The sequence below is a fragment of the Fringilla coelebs genome (genome assembly GCF_963513975.1).
Source record: "Fringilla coelebs genome assembly, chromosome: 5".
NCBI lineage: Eukaryota > Metazoa > Chordata > Aves > Passeriformes > Fringillidae > Fringilla > Fringilla coelebs.
In genome coordinates this window covers 27,977,495-27,997,876 of record NC_140033.1, presented here as the reverse complement: position 1 = coordinate 27,997,876, position 20,382 = coordinate 27,977,495, and the positions used below count along the sequence as shown (strand labels likewise).

Here is a 20,382-nt window from a genome sequence, read left to right as displayed (position 1 = left end):
AATCCAGTAAATTTCCATTATCAAAATAATATTTTCACACATTTGAAGAGTCTTCAGTCAGATGAACTGCTAGAGTTTCTCATTCAGATTTAAATGTACAACTGAAAGCTAATATGGAACCTGGTCACTATATAATGGTTAAAGAGTCACAAACTTAAAAGCTAGGAAACAAATACTGTACTTAGTATTCTGAATTTTCACATACATTTTGGATAACTCTGTTCTTGGACAACACTTCAGAGGGAGGCTATATACAAGCTAGTAAGAAACTAGCACAGTTAATGTTCAGAAAACAGATTGATGATTAATCAAAGTTCCCAATCAATGAAAAAATTCTTAAAACACTATCTTTCTGACATTACACTGCAATTTTGAAGCCTTTGGCATAAATTATTATTTACACTTAATGCACACTGTGCTGATGCCCTTTTCAAAAATCAGAGTACTATCAAAAACATCTAACAATGTTATGCTTCATTTATTCATGTAGTTCAAAAGCAGTTCAATCTGTTAGACAGTGTACATACAGAAAAGAGCAAGAATTTCCATATAAACTACATATATACTACTGGCCAAGGAACTTAAAATTCCACTTGCAGTGCATTTTCAGAATTAAGATGCTAAACAAGAATCTACTATTCCCATATTTATGATATGAACTATAAGAACAAAGAGTTACCAATATTAACATATTGGTAAGAAAGCTATTTTAAGAAGGAATATAGCTGCAGTTAGGATTCTATCTATTTTTAAATTTATTTATGCATATGTATTTCTTTAAATTTATGTTGAATATTTCAGCAGAGGTACAACTTTGAATATCTTGCTTTTTCCAATAAGCTACCATTAAATCCCAGGAAAATAAAAGTAGCAGTCTGCTACATGCACAGAGGCTCTTACCCCAGGGTTAAAACAAGGCAATTCAAGTTTGTTTCAGAATGTGCAGTGGATTTATAATCTCTGCTAGAAAGCTGCATGAAGACAGTTATGGAGCATTTGCCATGTAGTAACTTGGTACCTGAGCATCCAAGTGCCCCCCACATAAACCAGATAATTATGGAAAAAGAGATGTGGTAAGACAAGTAGTAATAAAAATGTAATCTGGGGAAAAGTGGTAATAAAAATGTAATCTGGGGAAAGAAAAGCATGTCAGACATGAAAGGTGGTTTCTATAAGAATTCAAATGTTTAAACATTCCTGGCTGGGGAGAAGAGATTTTTCAGATTATATGAAAAAGTTTGAATCCAAAAATTTAGCATCTAGTTCTACTACAATGAACTGCTTCAGTACTGAGAACATATTTAGCTCTTTATGGCTGACAAAGGTGAATTTGATCCTAAGCCCTAGCTTTCTAGTAATTATAATACATCAAATAAAGAAGAATGGTGAACTTGGGAAACAGGGTTTGTAGGATCAGATAGAAGGGCTTTGTCAAAGACTCTGGAGTAAGGAAAAAAATAAGTAGACTTTATTCCAGTCCTGTGTGTCTGAAAATACTGAATCTAATCTCTACTGACACCAATTATACATTCCCTAGTCTGGTAAACTGGACTTAAAAGTGAACAGAGAAGAAATAAGTACCAGCCTTACTGTATTTCACACAAGTCTGGCAATTCAGAAACTATGTTAAGATGAAGAATTGTGTAAAGCACTGTGCAGAACTTATAAAACCATGTTGTTTTTTATCAGCTATCCTTCATGTAAAAGCACAGATCAATTTCCAAGTACTTTCAATTCAAGGAAAGAAGGGGTGGAAAGGTGAAAGAGAAAGAAAACTTCTTTACATAGATTAACACTGACCCATCCAATCAGTTATGGAGCAGCTTGGAACAGCTCCCAAGGCTAAAGCAGCTCCCTTCCCAGTTTTGCTTGTCCAGATGGAAGATGAGCACATTTCAGGATTTCAAGGAGTGCTCTGGCTTGGAATCTGATGTGTTATTCCACTTTTAGTTCTAAAAACCTGTCAAAACTTATTTGCTTATTTCAGATAGTAGTTGATTAAAATGTTTTGAGGATAACAAGATGCACTGTACCAGGAAGGTTGTGGGGACCAGTCAGGTAAAGGAGGGAGGAAGAGTATACTAAACAAAAACGGGAAACAACAAAATGAAAGAAACTTCAGAATCTCTTGAACTTGAGTCTCCCTTCCTGAGTCTGAACCTGAGCCCTTTCCCTTCATCCCTTAATTTCTATGCAGCTTTTAGATAGCTAAATGATTTCATCACCTAATAAATGTTGAATCAAAAAATGGAAATATGCTGTCTTTATTCAGATAAAATTCCAGCTGTTTGTTTGCTTGTACCCATGAGTTTTTTTACCACCTCTTAATTGAATAAATTTTCCTCTATTTCATCTTATTTATCTGTTAGCCTTTAAATTTCAGTACTACTCAAGGACATTACAGTGCTAAGGATAGTACACAATCTTCTAATGGACACCATCAGAAATTCTATATGTGATCCAGGTACATCTTATTACTCAAAATATCCTACTTGTTTTCCAGCATTTGAGGCTAATGCCATCATATGAATTAATACAACAGAAATGCAACACATGCTTTCATTAAACTTAAGTGTCAGTCCTGTGCTGTCTTTGTTGAAGATCTCTGGTTCAGTCACCCTTTGTAGTCTTTTCTGCCACAGATCTGCACCAGCTATTTACTAAAATAAATACTAATAGTTTTAAATTAGTATGCACTGCAAGAAGTATTCTTTGAAAACCTGAAGAACTGCAGAATAATACAGGAGCACTGGAGGACTAGAACCCCATGGTTAAAAAACTACTAAAGAAATTAATCTGCTTTGTTCTTTACTTATCAGGGTCACCAAGAGAGGCTGTAATATAATAAAATAGCATGCAGTGATGATAGGAGACACTGCTTTATCCTCAAGGGAATTTCTTTTGCAGTTGTCCTCTCAGTTTAATCTTACTTCTGTGGCATCTCTTACTCTTCTTACTAGCCCAGAACCAGGGTAAAGCTGAATAAGCTATCAATGGAAAGAATTAAAGTAGACCATAAACTGAATTTGTACACTAATAAAAAGAATGCTAAAGTGTATAATCTGTTTTTTTCACATTTTACAATACTGTTATATTTTTAAGTTACACCAGCTATTTAGTGAAATAATGCTCAGCAAAATACCAGTTGCAAGCAGGAAGTCAGACGCAATTTACAACTCATATAAGGTTTCCTCCCAAGTAAGCAATAGCAGAAGAGCTTAGGCTTAAAAATCTTTGTCTTCTGAATACAAACCTTTCTCGTTCTGTAAGGGCTATAGAAGCTAAAAATATCTTTTCTTGCCCCATGTGTCCTAGATTTTCTTTGTACTACTAACTTATTTGCTTTGTTTTGATTCAGAGATTCAGACCATGTTTTTTCTCAGGTGTAAAATTGGAAAGTATTTCCTCAAGGAGAAGATTTCAACTTACCTGATGAAGATCACTGCCCAAAACATACTCCTGGAAGTAACCTGGTGCAGCAGATGATGCTCTAATTGCTTGCCACAGCTTATACTGACAGCCTCCCATATAATGGGACTTAATGCCAGGAAAATGGTTGTAGTTTCTAAACACAAAGGCTTTCAGTGGTGTTCCTCTGTTTACAATGGTGCTTACTGCAGCTACCTAGTAAATGAGGAGGAAAAAAATTAGTTATGTATGATGATAATAACTATTATATGAGAATGAAAGCTTCCCACCATATGAAATTCAATGTATACATTAATGCACCTTTGGAATCTTACTAGGTTCAATATTTATTTGCATTTTTTAATGTCTAGCTAAATTTTAAAATGGAAAGTAAAACACAAACAAGAGACCCAAATCCCTAAAGAAAATGCTATTTTAAACCTGCAATTAATTGCTTCCACTGGCTATTCTGTTTCTACAAATATCTATGATATTTAAACAAAATGCGGGTGTCAGCTATGTGATTTTTAAATACTTTTCCTACTGAAATAGTATTTCGTTCTCAGAAGTCTGTAACCAGCAATACAACACTGCTATTAAACATGGATGTCAGAACTGTCAATCAATTTCTTTCTCCAAGAAAATGATTACTTTATATTGCAACTGGAGTTAAAGAATTGTAGTATGACTCTCTCCTGCACAAGAACAAAGTCTGTCAAGGTTTTTTTGTAAGCAAACTAAAATGTCAGTAACAAAAATCACATATGTTCATCTAAGTGAAAAGCCAAAATTATATTTCCATTGAAAAACCCCAATTATGACAACAGAAAGAATGTATCTTAGAGATGTAATCATAAGAAGAAAGTACACGTAGTTACAGATGAGTGTTACAATGTGCAAGACCTTTAGAGGTGATGCAGCCAGCCTGGCTGGCACTGTCAGAACAACACTCCAGCAGCCAAGTGGGAGCTCAACTCTGTCTTGTTTACTGTTTTACAGAATAGGGTGTTCTCATGAAACGTTACTCAACAGCACAGCTGATGCTGCGATATCACTGTATGCATTTTCACTCTTCAGTTACTTAATTTAAATAATTTTATTCACTGTAAATTCATCCTTATAGAAAACAAAAGTGTAACTTCTACATTACAATGCAAAAGCAAAACTGCCTGATTCACACTCCACCATTTGATGGAGGAAGTTTCCTGTTTTTCTCAAAAGGAGGGTTTAGTTCTAAGCACTAACAGAAGCAGTAAGAAAAAAAACTTCAGAAAATATAATAGAAAACTTTTTAAAAGGATGCTTTCATTTTTGGCAATACCCTTATACACTCCATGATGCAGTCTATGTTGCAAAGTGCTCAACACCTTCTGGAAAAACCCATCTTGCCATGAATTTAGCAGCAGCAGAGCACAGAACTGTGTGTTTTATTTTGATTTTGCTGTGCCTTGTAAAGAGTGCCACCACTGACAGCACTATAAAGAGATTAGTGGGAACAGCTAGTTTCAGCTCTATTTATATGCACATTTTATTACTGAAGAACATGGAAGGAAGCCAAAGATCCCAGTTCAAAGATAACTTTCAAGTCAACACAGGATAGCTTCTCTCTCAGAAAGCAACATACCACACCAGCCTTTTCATGTCCTTGTTTTAGACACAGACTAGGAACGCAGTCAGTAAGGCACACGTTTCTATGTTTAGAAAAATGTGAATATCTTCCATTTAACAGTAAAGCATTGAATATAGTGCTATGACACCAAAACACCTGTTAATTACAGATTGTTCTGAAATATATCCTATTATATTTCGCTTCTTTCTTCACACCCTATCCTTCACCAAAAATAAAATACCCATGCTTTCTCATCTTTCACTCTCATGCTGTTGTATGTCACCCCTCCTATGACTTAGTGCCTTTTCTATCATACAGGAAGAGATGAGATCTTGGGGCCCAAGAATGTGAATGGAGAAAACCAGGTACTCCAAACAAAGTGAGAAGAAACCCGTGCCCTCTTGCAACACAGTAACACAGATCACAGCTGACAGGACAGAATCTCCAGACGCTAGAATTCTTACATGAAAAAAACAAACTTAGCACAACCCCAAAATGGTGACCCAGTATTTCTAGGCTTCCAAGTTTTTTAACATCTCTGCAATATATTCCTACTAGAAGCAGTAAAAATATCAGAAATTGTTGCCAAAATTTAAGAATCTAATTAAGTTTTATCCTTTAAAAGCATATAGAATCTAATTATTTTTATCCTTTAAAACCATATCCATTAAAAGCATATACAAGTCTGAAGAGCACTTCAACATTCATGCTGTCTATCCAATGCTCTTCTAGGTACAGAATTTACTCAGAACTCTTAAGAGTACTTGTGAAATATCCAATTAGTATTTATCTTAGAAAACTGTACTTACCTTTGGACATCTGGACTTTCTTGCAGTTTCAATCATAAGATTTGAGCCCATCTTTTCTCTAAAAAAGTGTAAAAAATTGAAAATGCTCCATCAACTCAGCATGCACAAGATGTACATTTTTATCATCATTATTTCTGAGACCTTTGCATTTAAAAGAAGCAATGTTTGTATTTCACTTTAACAAATCTCATTTATACTAGTGACTTCAATGGACTGACACTTCAAACCTTCTAGCCTGTTGGAAATAAGTCTGAAGAGTGACTGAAGAGGTCTTGATTTAAATTACTCAGTTTACATACCTAACCATAAATCATTACAGTTACTCAACTACATAGTTAGACAAAATACTTTGCCACATTTAGGAAGCAAAAAGTCAACATCCTTATTAAGTGGTTCTACAGTCATGAAAAATTACTCTTCCGTAGTTACAGAAACGAAAGCTACAGAGAGAAAGATGTGATTCCATATGATTTAGAAGAAAGTTAAAACATCTACATGTAGTCTTCCACAACAGTAATCCAATATGCATTTACCATTCCTTTCTGAGGTAATATTTTTTCACATGAATACATTTTCATAAATCCCACTAATGGTCAGCATTCTAATTTCTCATCATATCCGGGTCAGTGTTCCTGCTGTTAACTAGAAGACAGTCCTTTTGCACAACAGAGGAGACTGGAGCAAATTACCATACTAGACTAGTGATCTCACCTCACCATCTACTTCAACTCTGATTTGCTTACAAGGTATAAAACTCCTAGAGAGTGGGTGGTCACCCATAATGATTCCAAACAGGCTTTCCTTTAAATCACCAAGCTTTCTTCCTCCCCTAAAAGACAGCCCACCCAAACACTGCTGGTGCATCTGCCTTATTTTGCAATTACGGTTTTCCATACTGCCACACTTTTAAAGTTAAGATATTCCATGTGCTGTTATTACAAGATCATTCAACTACAGCTTGCACCCATGACAGGAGGGAGTAGCACTTCCACTGTTAAAAACGACATCTTTATCTACCTACTCAGGCCAGAAGACAAAAGAAGCTTTAAAGGCTACCATAGCAGCAGTCCTCCATGCAGACAGTAGACTGTATGTGCAATTAGGACAATTTGCTCTTCTAGTGGATATTTGTGCTTGAAGGATAGCTGGCAACATGTCCTTGACAGGGAGGAAGGAAGGGAGACAGGTCCCAGTCCTACGATGGAAGACTCCTGCTGACACAATTCTTGTACCTGTAGCACAGTTTTGTTTTTGCTTTGATTCTAGTCTCAGAATCACCAGCCAGAAGGGGAAGAGTGACATCTGCACTCATTAACTGTTTACATAAGGAGATGAAGGCACACAGAACCATGAAGTAGGAATAAAAGAAATGGGACTGACAGAGGTGAGATATCAAAGCCATCTAGGGATTTGCATCTCTTTCATCTATTTCTGCAATGTCTGTATTAGGTATTTTTCCCAAACCCTGAATGCAAAGATGAAAAAAATGCATAAGCAATATCCTCTGCTTAATTATAGGAACCATCAAACTGAATAACTATCTCATCGCATCCTGTTTTTTATGAAGGCCAGAAACTGATACTCCAGAGTAGGTACAAAAATCCTTTCAACTACTGTGCAACTTCAGACATTACAGTCTAAGGAGAAAAGTTTAGTACTACCTCCACATTTAGTTTAGTTCTGATGCTACCATTAATACTGCAATTGCATATTAAATAAATGTATTTTTCTCACTGTTTGATTTTCTTTTATGAAGTCACAGCAGAAGTAATTCCACAGTTTATTCACATATTGTGTTAAAAAATAAAGCCTCCTAATTTTATTGAATAATCCCCTGTTATCAAAGAAAAGAAGAAACTGGTAATTCTCATGATGCCTTACTATCTCAAATTACCACTTTAACTCATTTGTTTTTGTTAATGATAAAGACCCTTAAAGTGCGTTATCTTTAGGCCATTGGTTACTTTTTCCCCAATCTTGCAACAGAAATATTCTGTAAAATGGGGAAACCAGGACTATAAATAATATTTTAATTGAAACTATATTGTAAATTAATATAAAGGCATTATAGTATTTTATGTATTTTCAATCCCAACTGTCACACACTGAATCATCTTATCTGACCACAAGCATACAGATGTTTCATTAAACTGTCTGTGAAAACCAAATCACTTTTAATATTAAAGTTACTTTAAATCCTGTAAGCATTTTACATTTTTCCACTCATCAGTTATTATGCCATCCTATTTTTCCATTTATCTACTTTGTTTGTGTCTGTCTGTGACCTATGTCCTCTAGACATGACCTACTTAAACAATGAGTCTCTTTCACAAACATTGCTCTATCATTGCTTCAAGTCAGTAATATTGCAACACTTATTTCAATAATGCTATGAAGAACATATTGTCAACCATATGCTGGAAGAAACATTCTAAAGGGCCACAGCAGTGATGCAAATATTCTGGAGAAAGAGCACTCAATGCAAAAGTTAAAACTGTAACTTTCACCCTCTTCCAACAGCACCAGTAGTACCGAAATCTATGACATCTTTACCGAACCTGCACAAGAGACTGTTATATCCTGTGCTGGTATGGAATGTGTTACCCATCTAGTGACTAGAGAGCAGTGTCAATTTGTATTTCACTCTGCAAAACAAATACTGAAGTATTATTACTTGTATTCCCAAACACATGCATTATCCATTTTGCTACCAAAAGAGAACATGTAATTTTTATCCTACTCTTCACAGAGTGACTGATTGCTTCTCAAGACTATAAATTCCCAACATGAGATTTTAGCTAGCTTGTGAAAACCCCTAGCTGCTCATCAAATTTCTCCAGTAGTTTCTTAAAACTGCATGCAAGAAGAAAATTGTATATGTCAACAACAGTCAAGACAAAACAGAGAAGCTGGAACTAAAATCCAGGTTCTTACAAATGCAATTCAATATAGCATTACATATACTGATACATTGTAAGTAAAATCTTCTGCATAACGTAAATCATTAAAACTAGTCCTCAAATTGCTACTCAAGAAATATAAAAGAGGAGTTAAAACAGACATACATAAAACATATTAAAACAATTTCCTAAAGTACTCTGAATGAAATGTCAGTTAACCAAAATTAGTTGTCATTTTCTGAAATGCAATTTTCAATATATCCCATGAATGGAACAGTAGACCGATGAAACATCAACTTAATTATTTTCAGCAAGAATACCTTCTGACAGAAAATACCACCACTGATACTGTGGTAGGACTAAACGAGCATTACACATCTGTACACTGACAATGAACTGTCTCTATTTCAAGCAAGGCTGACAAGTTACCATTTAAACTACAAAACCACACACAGCACAAGTAAGGCTTTTAAATTCAAAACAAAGCACGCAGCAGTTTCCCCATGCTGTAACAATGTTAGACCTGACCTTCAATACTGCTGTAAAGAGATACTATATAACCTTACAATTCCCTTCTCAGCGCCACGCCCCCACACCACAGGGAAGCCTCTTCAACAAAATGCTGTGCAGGCATAGCATCTCCCTTCAACATTGCAGGTAATCAAGAAGTAATTTTTGATCAGCACATTTAATTTTTAATTTACTCTATGGATAATATATTAATTGCCTGCTTTTGCCTATTGCACAGGAGTAGGGTTCTTTACTTCCCTCATGTGCTACATGCACATTTATGCAGAAAAGCAATAGTATTTTAATAAAGCCATGTAAAATACTTTCACATTAGGTTATTCTGATTTTCACAAGACTTCATTTAACTGGGTGGGGAATGAAATGAGGGAAGACAGAGAAACATCTAATTTCTAAAAAAAGACCTTTAGATACCTGAGAAGAAAAGCTAATGATAATAATTTGATATATGTATTTATTTCTAAAAATATGCAAGAGCACAGAGAAGAAGTGTTTAGAAGCTTCTCTCTCCAATTAATGAAAGAAGTAAAATGCTTAAAATTCAGACACTACTGGTATTCCCACTATTATGTCATAAAAACTCTTTTAATCCCATAAAACACAGTAATCACATTCCCAAAGGAACTTGTTATTACTTATCAGAAGGAACCTTTTACTATTTCACATTGTCTCTCAGAAAAGATTGTTCAGTTCCTTCAGTGGCAAGGTCAGCTCATGCTGGTTGGGAAGCTATGACATTCGTTTGCTAAAAATTATAAACAATTGAACTATCAATACAAATGCAGATTAATAAAACTAATAAATAAAACCTGTAATATAATAATTCTTTCTAGTGGCTTTTCCTGAATAGCCATCAATGCAAGAGAATATACTGCACAGGCAACTCTGACACTGCAGATAATTTTTCACTGCAACCCTTACAGCTCATTTCCCTTTCAAAGAAAGTGGCAATGAACAAAGCCCTCCAGTATAGCAGCAAATATTAAAAATCCCTGCTACAGCACATAATTTTATTTCTCTCCAATCTCCTTTACTAAAAAGGGCACAGCAGGTGGTTAGTAAAATTTGTAGCAAATCTGTAACAAGTCAGATCTAGCAGAGCTGGCAAGCATACAGGAATATAATCAGAAATCAGTGCAGTAAGGCTTACTTTATTCCCCAGAAACATAAATCATTATATTAAAAGCTTCCAGCATCTTGGTAAATATGAAAACAGCTATTTCAAAAGAAAGAGTATATGTTAGTCCCTTCTAGTTGTTTTAAGAATCTGCACACCAATGAAGCAATAACAAAACCATATGCACTCAGTCATTGCACTAATTATTTTTCATCTGATTATCTTTTACTTACTTGAGCATTTTTTCCCATATATCACTGTCATAAAAGGCGTGGTTCCAGCCCATTTTGACTGTTCCAACAATTACATTCTGCTTAAAAACATCTGATCCTAACTTACGGTACAGTTCTTCACAATCATCCAGGGGGATATGGAACAAGCCCAACATAAAAGCTAATATAGCTCCTGAAAAAAACAAATATTTTGCAATATTACAAAAACGTATCCTGGAGGAAGATTACAAAGATGCATTACCAGTTAATGTAGTTCATAGGTTAAGTGAATATCTGTCTTGAAACAGCAAGACCAACTGTCACTTATTTCACTAAATTCCTGCTCAGAGATCACAAACCACACTTTAAAAGAATGTACACAATACAGAAAAAATCTATTTCCAAAAACAGAAATATGAGAAGTTAAAACATCGTATTATTTCATTTTGCAGATTACAAGCATATGGCAGAAAGCAAATGAAATCCACTACTTTACTTGGAAAGATAAATGAGTAAGAGAAATCTATGCTGTGGTACTAAAAATTTATTTGGAGCATTATTTGCTACCATGCAAACTCTTAAGTCAATATAGAAATATTCTAGGAAAATTCTGCAAAAATAAACGAGATTCCAGTAATTTGGATTACATTTGGTTGCAACCATTTATAATTAGTTTCATACATGCTGCCATCTAGTGTGTCCCTAACAAAAATTATGACCTACCCTTGCAGGAACAAAATAACAGCACTCAAAAAGCATTGCTGCTAAATACCATTAAAAGGAACTGTGGAAAAATACAGTTAATGCATTACTACAATTCTCAGATATATTAAATCAAAAGGGACACACAAAACCTTTAAATTTAGTTGTGCCATACTGCGAGAACATGCAATTAAACATTAGAAATAATTAGGACACGTGATTTTTTCAATCTGGAAATAAATGCCATAGGCTTGAATAACGTTAATTTTAAAAGGTGCCAATTTTTGAAATAGAGTAAAAATACAATGCATGTGCAGAAAAAAATTAGTTCAGGAAGTTACAGACAGCTTTAAAAGAAACATGACTTCCAAGCCCTCTTTCACTCTCACAGAGCTCGCCAACTGGGAGAGCGGAGCTGAGTGGATTCATAGTTAGAGTATTTTACAAGGCAGCACACATGCTTAAGGCAACCTAGGCCTACTTGACACAAAACTTCATCATACTTGACACAAAGTTTCATCAAGAGAAACTATCTCAATTGCCAAATCACCACATGCAGACTTAATACCTAGCAGCAGAGAAACACTATTTTCCTGCATCATGCAAATCCTCTGCCACATTCTCTTCCTCTAAACTCTCCAGCACCAGTTCTACAATATCATACATTTGCTATTTTGGTGAGCAGATTCAAAGTATGCAGAGCCTATTACACCATCACTGCAATGATCTTTCTCGGTGACTGCCTGCATTGACACCCTCTGACCCCCCAATGAAGAGAAGCATGGGGAAGATAACTACAAAGACAGTGATGCTGGATTCACAGCAAGGGCATTTCCAAACTTCAAAGGCAAAACAGCTGAACACTAGTAAGAAATAAAAAAACTGCAGCAGTAAAGAGAAGTGCAGTGCACAAGAGGCACATTTCCTAAAATTTAATCCATCACTCTTGCAAAGCATAATTCATTCAACTGCAAAACTATTGGCATATGCACTGTCAATACAAACTGAACTGCCAACAGTGCTGGCAAACATGCATAGCCTCACCCAGCCATGTCTTTACATTTATTATTGCAAAATGGACAACTGCAGACAAAAGCTTAATTGTGTAAACAAAATTTAAAAGAAGATGTGAAGGACTTATTAGCAGTCATAAATCCCAAAATTTGAGGAAGAATTAAAAACCAAGTTAGTTCTAGTGATAGTAGCGGGAGTAAATTAAGAACACGAGGCCTCTCTATCCAAGGTAAAACACCTTTATTCGTTGAAGACAACACTGGAGAAGTGTTTAGTAGGGAAACCACCTTCTAAAAAAACAACCACTTACCACTAAACTAACTAATGAAGGATTTATTTGGAAGACTACTAAAAGTATAAAGCAGGAAACTATATTGTGGTTACAAACAAATTCTGTCTAGGAGACCTGAACACTCTCCTCCACTATTTTGGGTCTATTAAGCTAATCTCTTGAAACACTTCATCGACCCAGGGTGATCTGTGTTTAATATAGTTCCTGATCGAATATAAGTATGACAAAAAAACTGAAGAATGTGCGTTTCTAAAGGAAACTGAGCTAGTGCATGTATGCTCAGTTTTGTAACACAGGAGTATGCTAGGTACAGCATACCTCCTATGTTAGAAAACATACTTGTGGCGCTACTGGTCTAACAATTTCTGAATGAGATTACTGTCTTTAAAGTAGAAACTTATGCTTTGGAGTTCCCTGCTTTCTAGGGAGGAGTAACTTATCACTGAGTCACAAGTGTAAATAAGTCTGGGTGGGACCTGGTGTAGACATCATCTAGTCCAACCTCCTGTTCCAACAAGTATAATTAGAATAGGTTACTCAGGACTTGTTCAACCAAATTTTGAGTATCTCCATGAACAGAGATTACAAAGTCTGAACAGGCAACTCCTTCCAGTGTCTGACCACCCCTGCAAGAAAAACATGATCCCATACCTAATTATAACTTCCCACACTCCAACTTGTCTGCTGGCTTTTCTCCTACCCCTGTATACCTCAAAAATTATTATAGATCCATCTTCTCTTTATTTTCCCATTACCTGAACCAGAATAAAGGCCCACCCTTAGCCTTCTCAAGGCCAAATAAACCTAGTTTTTGCACTCTCTCCTTTACACGTCATGAGCTCCAGCCCCTGGCTCTCTGCCAGATGCACCCAGCACAAAAACATAGCCAAAAGATAAAGGATTTATAGAGGAGGCCATAACAAGACCTTTGTCACCAAACAGAGACACTTCAATTGTTGGGTACGTTCTCGTCCATGCAAGCCAACGTAGTCAGCTTTCTTTGCTCTAGAGTACAGCGATGATTCACAACCAACTTGTTCCAAACAAGACCAGGTCCTTTCCTGTAAAGCTGGTTTCTAGGCCGTCACCCCAGCTCAGACAGAGGACTTGGTATTTGGCTTTACTGAATCTGCCAAGCCATTTCTCCAGCCTGTACCGACCAATATGAAGGGAGGGCACCACAGCATTGACCACTTCCTCTGATTTAGATCATTCAAGATCTTGCTACAGGCACATTCTGTCCGTCTGGCAGGTAATTAACAAGATGAAACATTGTTGTAAACTTAATAAAGGAAACATGACTGACTCAGCACCAGTTCTTGAGGGCTATTATCTTAGTAGTCTGTAAAGCTCCACAAACACCTAAGATAACTCTATGTGCAAATTGAAGATTTCACATAAATTGAAAAAATGACAAATCAGTTTAAAGCCAAGAGTTTGTCATGACTGCCCAAAGTTCTTATTCAGAAACAAAAAGACTCTAGAAATCACAACCGTACTTTCCCAGCTTACACTCTTAAATCAGAAACTGCAAAATCTGTGTTTATTTTCAAATGTTCTTTTACTACATTGATAGCAAAATTCCAACTTATGACTTAATAATTACCTGTGCTTACGCCACAGATGTAGTCAAAAAGTTGATGAACCGGCTTTCCAGTTAATTCTTCTAGTTTCCGTAGAGTCTGAAGTGCAACTAAACCCCTGAAACACAAAATTCCCCTTCACATACAGTGGTGGTCTTATCTTACATAGCTCTAATCATTTTTCAAACACCTTTGCTTCATCATAACTAATTATAACTGAATAAGTGCAACAGTAAAAATCCTGAATATTTCAGGAAATAAAAGAGCAGCAGAACACAGTTGAAACAGAACGATGAGTACTAAATATGAATGACATACTCAGGCATACCAAATTAGTATTCAACAGCTACAGCCATATTGTTTTACAGCAAAGGCTTGGGGGGTGATCAACTTCTGTGGATGTAGACTAAGGATAGATTTTAGTTGCACTCCCACTACACAGCACTTAAATTTTGGTCTTAACAAAGCTATATAATGCCCCTTGGGGGATAGTATTTTCCAGTATGGGGTTTACTTGGCCTCAATTCAATGTATCTGAAATAATGGGAGAGATGATTTAGAGACCATCAGATTTGTGTTTCTCTATCACAAAACAGTATCTGGAGTGCAGCAGTGTGAACTCTGCTGGGATAGAGCAAGATAACTGTGTACAGCAAAATGAGCACCAACACAAACACCATTCAAGCAAAAATGCATAGAAAAACAATACCCATCCCTTAGATAGTCAAACGTGACAGAAAGGTAACTCATAAATTGCCTCTTTGGGCATTTATCTATCAAAGAGAGACTGAAATTTTACTTCTAGTTACAGTATGAAAAAGGTTATGAGTATGTAAAACCCCAGAAGTTTTACCTTGTTCCCCCTCCATCAATGGTGAGGACTCGAATTCCCCAGCCTTTCACAGGGTCTGTATAGCCAATCAGAGCTAAAGTTTCTCTAACGGCAGCCTGAAGACTTTCATCATTAATTTGTCTCAGTCGCAACAGGCATGGGATTAATTTTTCCTATTGATAAATACAAGGATATTTAATTCTAACCTTATGTTTAAACCAAAAGCATCCGTTCTTAAATCCACTAGCATGTCATTAAAGTACAGAAGTAATATACTAGCTAAACTTGGAAAAAAAGCTTCAAATGTGTATTTACCCATGTCTTTCTCTAACAAGGGAAAGAAAGGATGTCAATATTATGCTGTACACACCTCAGTGCTATAGTAACTACATATCAAAATTAAACAATCAAGATGATATGTAAATATTTTTAATAGCTAGGAAAGCTACATTTACCAGTTTCATTTTATTGACTTAGTACCACATCAGCCAAGTGTAGACTCGAGTATGAGGCACACCAAGTAGATTTGCTTGGTAAGTACTGCACTGCTTCAAAACAAGAAATGCCTTCTAAGTACACTAATACCAAAACAAAATTTAAAATGCTTTCCCACACAGAGTATTTTTTAAATGGACATTACCACAAAGATACACAGCATTACAATCAAAATGGGAGTAGTGAATACACTCTTTCATAATAAAGTAATTCACATATATTTATGTGAATGCCTGACCTGTACCCTGCCCAGATAATTCATCTGGCCTGCACTCCATTCCCAAAGGCTACTTCTTCCAGAAATTCTACAATCTGTGTCACAGGTTTGTCACATCTTGTGGAAAAAGGCACAAGGTTGACAAATGCTGTGATTTAGCTAGTACATCTTGAATAGTCTACCACCCACCTCCCGCCCTCTCAATGCAGGGAAGAAAACAAGTAGGACTAGATTGCATTAACTTATTTGATGGTTCTCTTGCCACCTCTCTTGGAAGAAAGAATGTAAACAAGCATAGAAAGTACTGTGCATTTACAGATCAACTGTACAGCACATTCCCATTTAATCAACTGCCACAGGGGACACAGTGTACGACCTTTATCTACCACTGGAAAAAGCTATACTACCTAGCCACATGACCATGCCGTATGCTTCTAAATTAAACACAGCAATCTTAAGACCCTTTAGCTAAACTCACAGTAGCTTGCATATGAATCTGCTTGAACCAGCTAAAAAGTTATAAAAAGAGACACTCAAACTACAATCCTTGCAAACAGGAAATATTGACTAGTCCACAAAAGCACAGAAGGAGGTTTTACATTGTTCTGTATCAATCATTCGTCAGATTGATTTTTATGTAAGCATAAAAACTATTTGCACCTTAATTGCAACTCCTCTGCTCTCTGGAAATTCTAGAAGATGACAGGTCAGTTCTTCAACCCTGTTGATGCAGACTTTTAGATTAGCCGATCTCCGCAGGGCTTGAACTAAAGCTCGAGTCCTGTTATCAATACTCACTCTTGCAATGATCTAAAGAAGACAAACAGACAACATAAAACTACTCTGAGAAATGTGTAAAATTTGTCAAGACTAATTTCAAAGCGCTATTTTAAGATTTCTCAGAAGCAATGAACAGCATGTTGTACTAGAGATCTCCTACAGGTTCCAAGTAAGCACTGCTTAAATTGTCAACAAAAACCTTTTGATTCTTTATTTAGTAGAAAATGAAATCAAGTTTACAGCAAGAATACACCAAACAAACAGGTCAAAATGTATTCAGGTGGACTTTCAGGGCAACTCTCTGGTATTTAAACCATTAACAAACCATAAACTATAAAATTACTCTATCTACAAAAAATACCACAGCTAGATCTGTCTGTAATTATGGACTCTAGGTATATATGAACAAAATAAATGTACCTACAGCACACATGCACAGTGGTGTGTGTGCAAAAAAATACACACACAGACTCTTCATATATAAACGTGCATAAACAGATCTATACCTGCATAAAACATCAAATACTTAAACACAGATGTATCTATGCCTACTTTAATGCACATATATATATATTTGTAAGTTTACATATAGTATGCATACATATAGATAAAATCTATATAGTTTTATATATGTACTTATTTATCAAAGTGCACAGATTGAATCAGAGAACAGTCTGGGTTGGAAGGGCTTTAAAGATCATCTAGTTCCAACATCTCTGCTGAGGGCAGGAACACCACATATCTACTTATATGGAAGTACAAATACTTATATATAAGTAAAAGTATGCATACATATGTATGTAAGTATATACACAGGTATATACTTATTTACATAAGTAAATGTGTATCTATACTTAAAGATATGCATATACATATATATATATAGTATAGCATATATATAAACTTGCAAAAAATATACATAGAAATAATATATAAATTAACACTAAGCAAAGACTTGCCTTTTCTCTCTGAAGAGACAGATGCTTCTCCTTCTCTTCTGCAGTTTTGGCCTCTTTTACTTTGTCCTCATCAGTCTTCTCAGACACTTCTTGTTCCTGCTGTTTACTCTTTTCTGGTGGAACAACTTTTGTATCAGATCTTAACTTTGGAACCAAACCACCAATATAGCTGTCGACAAAAGCTTGTACACTGTTACTGGGATATGAAAGAAAGTCTGCAATACTTTTTTTAGTGGAAACTGGGAGAGCAGTATTTGTCTTTTCAGTACCCAAGATCTCTGCTTCAGGAGCTAAAGTACCTCCTGAATTCACTCCCTTTTCTTCACTTGTTACAGTATTTGCTGAAGAATCAAGCTTATTCCTCTCTTCTCTTTCAGAGTCCTGTAATAATGCATTCTTTTTTCTTCCTTGTTCCATAACAGAATTATTAAAGTAAGAGTTGATATGATCAGCTACGAAGTTGTAAGTCTCTCCAAAATTTGTAGAAAAGTAGCTTACATGAAAAAGGTGGTTTTTAGTAGATGCCGAAACTTCTGGAGTATCTTGACAAGTGCCGCTTGAACTTACTAACACAGGTTCCAAGTTTTCACTTGCACAAGTGGATTTCTTTGCAGCTGGGCCTCTGTTGCAATCGTCCTGAGTTCTGACATCTGTAACTTGCTTATCATTTTCTAGATTTGTGCTGATCTTATCTGCATCTGCACTACTTTTATTTGCTTTACCCAAAGTACCCGGGTGGGACTTTAATCGAGCTATCCGTGACACCAGCTCACTGTGAGTGCCAGACACTGCCTTCGAAACAGATTCTATAGTATTCTTAATTCGTGACATGCGAATGCTCACCCTTGTAAGTCCTTTAGAAGAAGAAGTTAAAAGTTTGGAAACTCTGTAGTATAAAAACTCATGGCTACAAATGTACTTGTTATACCAAAATGTTCTGCTTCTGGCCCACTTACACCAAGGCTGACTTGTATGAAAGACTCTCAGGTGTACAGCATGATTTAGCCTCCAGCAGGCTTTAGGTCTACAGAAACACAGGTATTTGTTTCTCTGCTTCCACCAAAGATTTTTTGGGTTAATCAAAAAGAATAAATATGCATCCAAGGATAAATGAACTGTCATAACTTATAAATAATTGCACCTTTTCTATGTGGCTTTCTATTTCATTCCAAAAAATATATGTCAATAAGTAAGTCCCGTAATGTAGTGTTACCTGAAAAAGAAAAAACAAAACAAAATTAAAACCAACAATGGAAACCCCACACCAGAAACAAGTTAAATTAAAATCACAGTTGTTTAAAACAGATGAAGCTTGTGCATCCATTTGGTAAGGACAGATAAACATTCAAATCAAATCAAATAATCTCATGGGAAAATCCACTGCTCAGGACATTTGGTAGTTAGCTCACCCTAACATTTCAACATGCTACTCCCTAAAGGACAGTGTAAGCTCATCTTGAGCAATATGTGCCACTTCTCAAAAGTACTTAATGACATATTGAAAATTGATTGCTGTTTCTTCAGCAAATTATCTTGTGCAGACGCAGCGTTTCAAATGGCAATATATTACCACCCTGTAGCAGAATTCCTCACAGGGGAGAACTGACACCAAGTGTTGATCAAAGTTCAACAAAATGTGCCCATCCTAAGAGCCAAGGGCAGGATACAATCCCTACTCTGCAAAGAAAGGTACAACTGGTGGAGCACCATTTTACACAGCACACCAGTGTTGTGCTGATATCACAGGAGCAAATCCATTATTTGCCAAAAAAACAATCCCAGGCTTCTCCAGGCGCCCGTGACAAATGCCGAGAAGGCCTGCCAGACAGGCACGCAAACCAACTCCTGAGCAGGCCGATTTCACAGTGACAGCAGAGGTGAAACCCCGCCGGTAGCACCATCGTTACTTACAGCCTCCTCTGCCTACGTTGTGCCTGTCCCGCCGGGTGACCGCCGCGCAGCCGGGCTGCGGGCCCCAGGCCGGCCCAGGCTATATAGGCACGGAGGCGCCTCCTGGCCCGGGGGCAGGCGCGGCCGCTGTTCCGGCCTTGCGCCATTTCCCCGAAACGCTGCCGAGAGTGGCGGCGTAAACAAGCACCGAGTCCAGGCCCCGCTGTCCCCGGCCCACCTCCCGTTACGCGAGCGAGCCCCGCGTGCCCGGCACGCGCTCATCGTGCTCCCCCCGTCCTCATATTGCCCCAGGACTCGGCGGAGATGCGGCCCGACCCCGTGCGCTGCGGCCCGTCCTGGAGGCGGTACTGCTGGACAGTGGCTCCCGCCTGCCCACTCTGCCCAGGCCGCCGCCTAACGTCAGGCAGTGGCCGCGCCCTCGCGAGCGGTGCCGCCCCGGCGGAGCGGGCGGGAGGCCCCGGGGCCCGGCACCACAACACCCGCGGCGCGCGGCCGCGGCACTGCGCCTGCGCCCGCCCCGCGCGCCGGAAACAGCTGGGGCGCGCGCCAGCACCCCACGGGACCGGCCGGCGGGGAGGAGGGGAGGGGGGAGAGAGGAGGGGGGGGTGACGCGATGCGGCTCGCGGGGCGGGGCCGGGCAGCGCGAGGTCAGGGGCGGGGCGGGGCGGGGCTGCTGCGCCTGCGCCTGCGCGCGCGCCGGGGCGGGCGGCGACGTGCGGCGCGGCACGCGGGAGGGCGGGGCGGCGCCGGCGGTGGGCGCTGACGGGGCTGGCGGGGGCGGGGGCCGGGACGGACGGGGAGCGTTATGGGGGCCTAACCTCCCTCCCTCCCGCCAGACCAGACCAGACCGGGCCGGACCACACCACTCAAAGCCCTATCCAGCCTCGCTTTGGGCACTGCCAGAGCCAGGGTATCCACATCCGTGGGGCCAGCAACTTGTGCTTTTCCACCCTCGTGCTTTTCCACCCTCACAGTGAAGAATTTCTTCCTAATATCTAACCTAAATTTCCCATC

At 38.0% G+C, this 20,382-nt stretch overlaps 1 protein-coding gene across 1 annotated transcript in view; it reads right to left on the bottom strand.

Moving 5' to 3' along the window:
• The window catches only part of PNPLA8 (patatin like domain 8, phospholipase A2), a 36,798-nt gene extending 17,276 nt beyond the window's left edge, over positions 1–19,522 (bottom strand). Inside the window, exons 1-8 of the mRNA XM_084206499.1 lie at positions 19,369–19,522; positions 17,458–18,670; positions 16,379–16,528; positions 15,028–15,179; positions 14,198–14,292; positions 10,605–10,776; positions 5,827–5,884; positions 3,430–3,624 (exon numbers count right to left, since the gene is read on the bottom strand). Coding sequence (XP_084062625.1) covers positions 3,430–3,624; positions 5,827–5,884; positions 10,605–10,776; positions 14,198–14,292; positions 15,028–15,179; positions 16,379–16,528; positions 17,458–18,579 — 1,944 coding nt within the window. The 5' untranslated portion in view covers positions 18,580–18,670; positions 19,369–19,522. The remainder of the gene's footprint in view (positions 1–3,429; positions 3,625–5,826; positions 5,885–10,604; positions 10,777–14,197; positions 14,293–15,027; positions 15,180–16,378; positions 16,529–17,457; positions 18,671–19,368) is intronic.
• Positions 19,523–20,382: the final 860 nt, after the last annotated feature.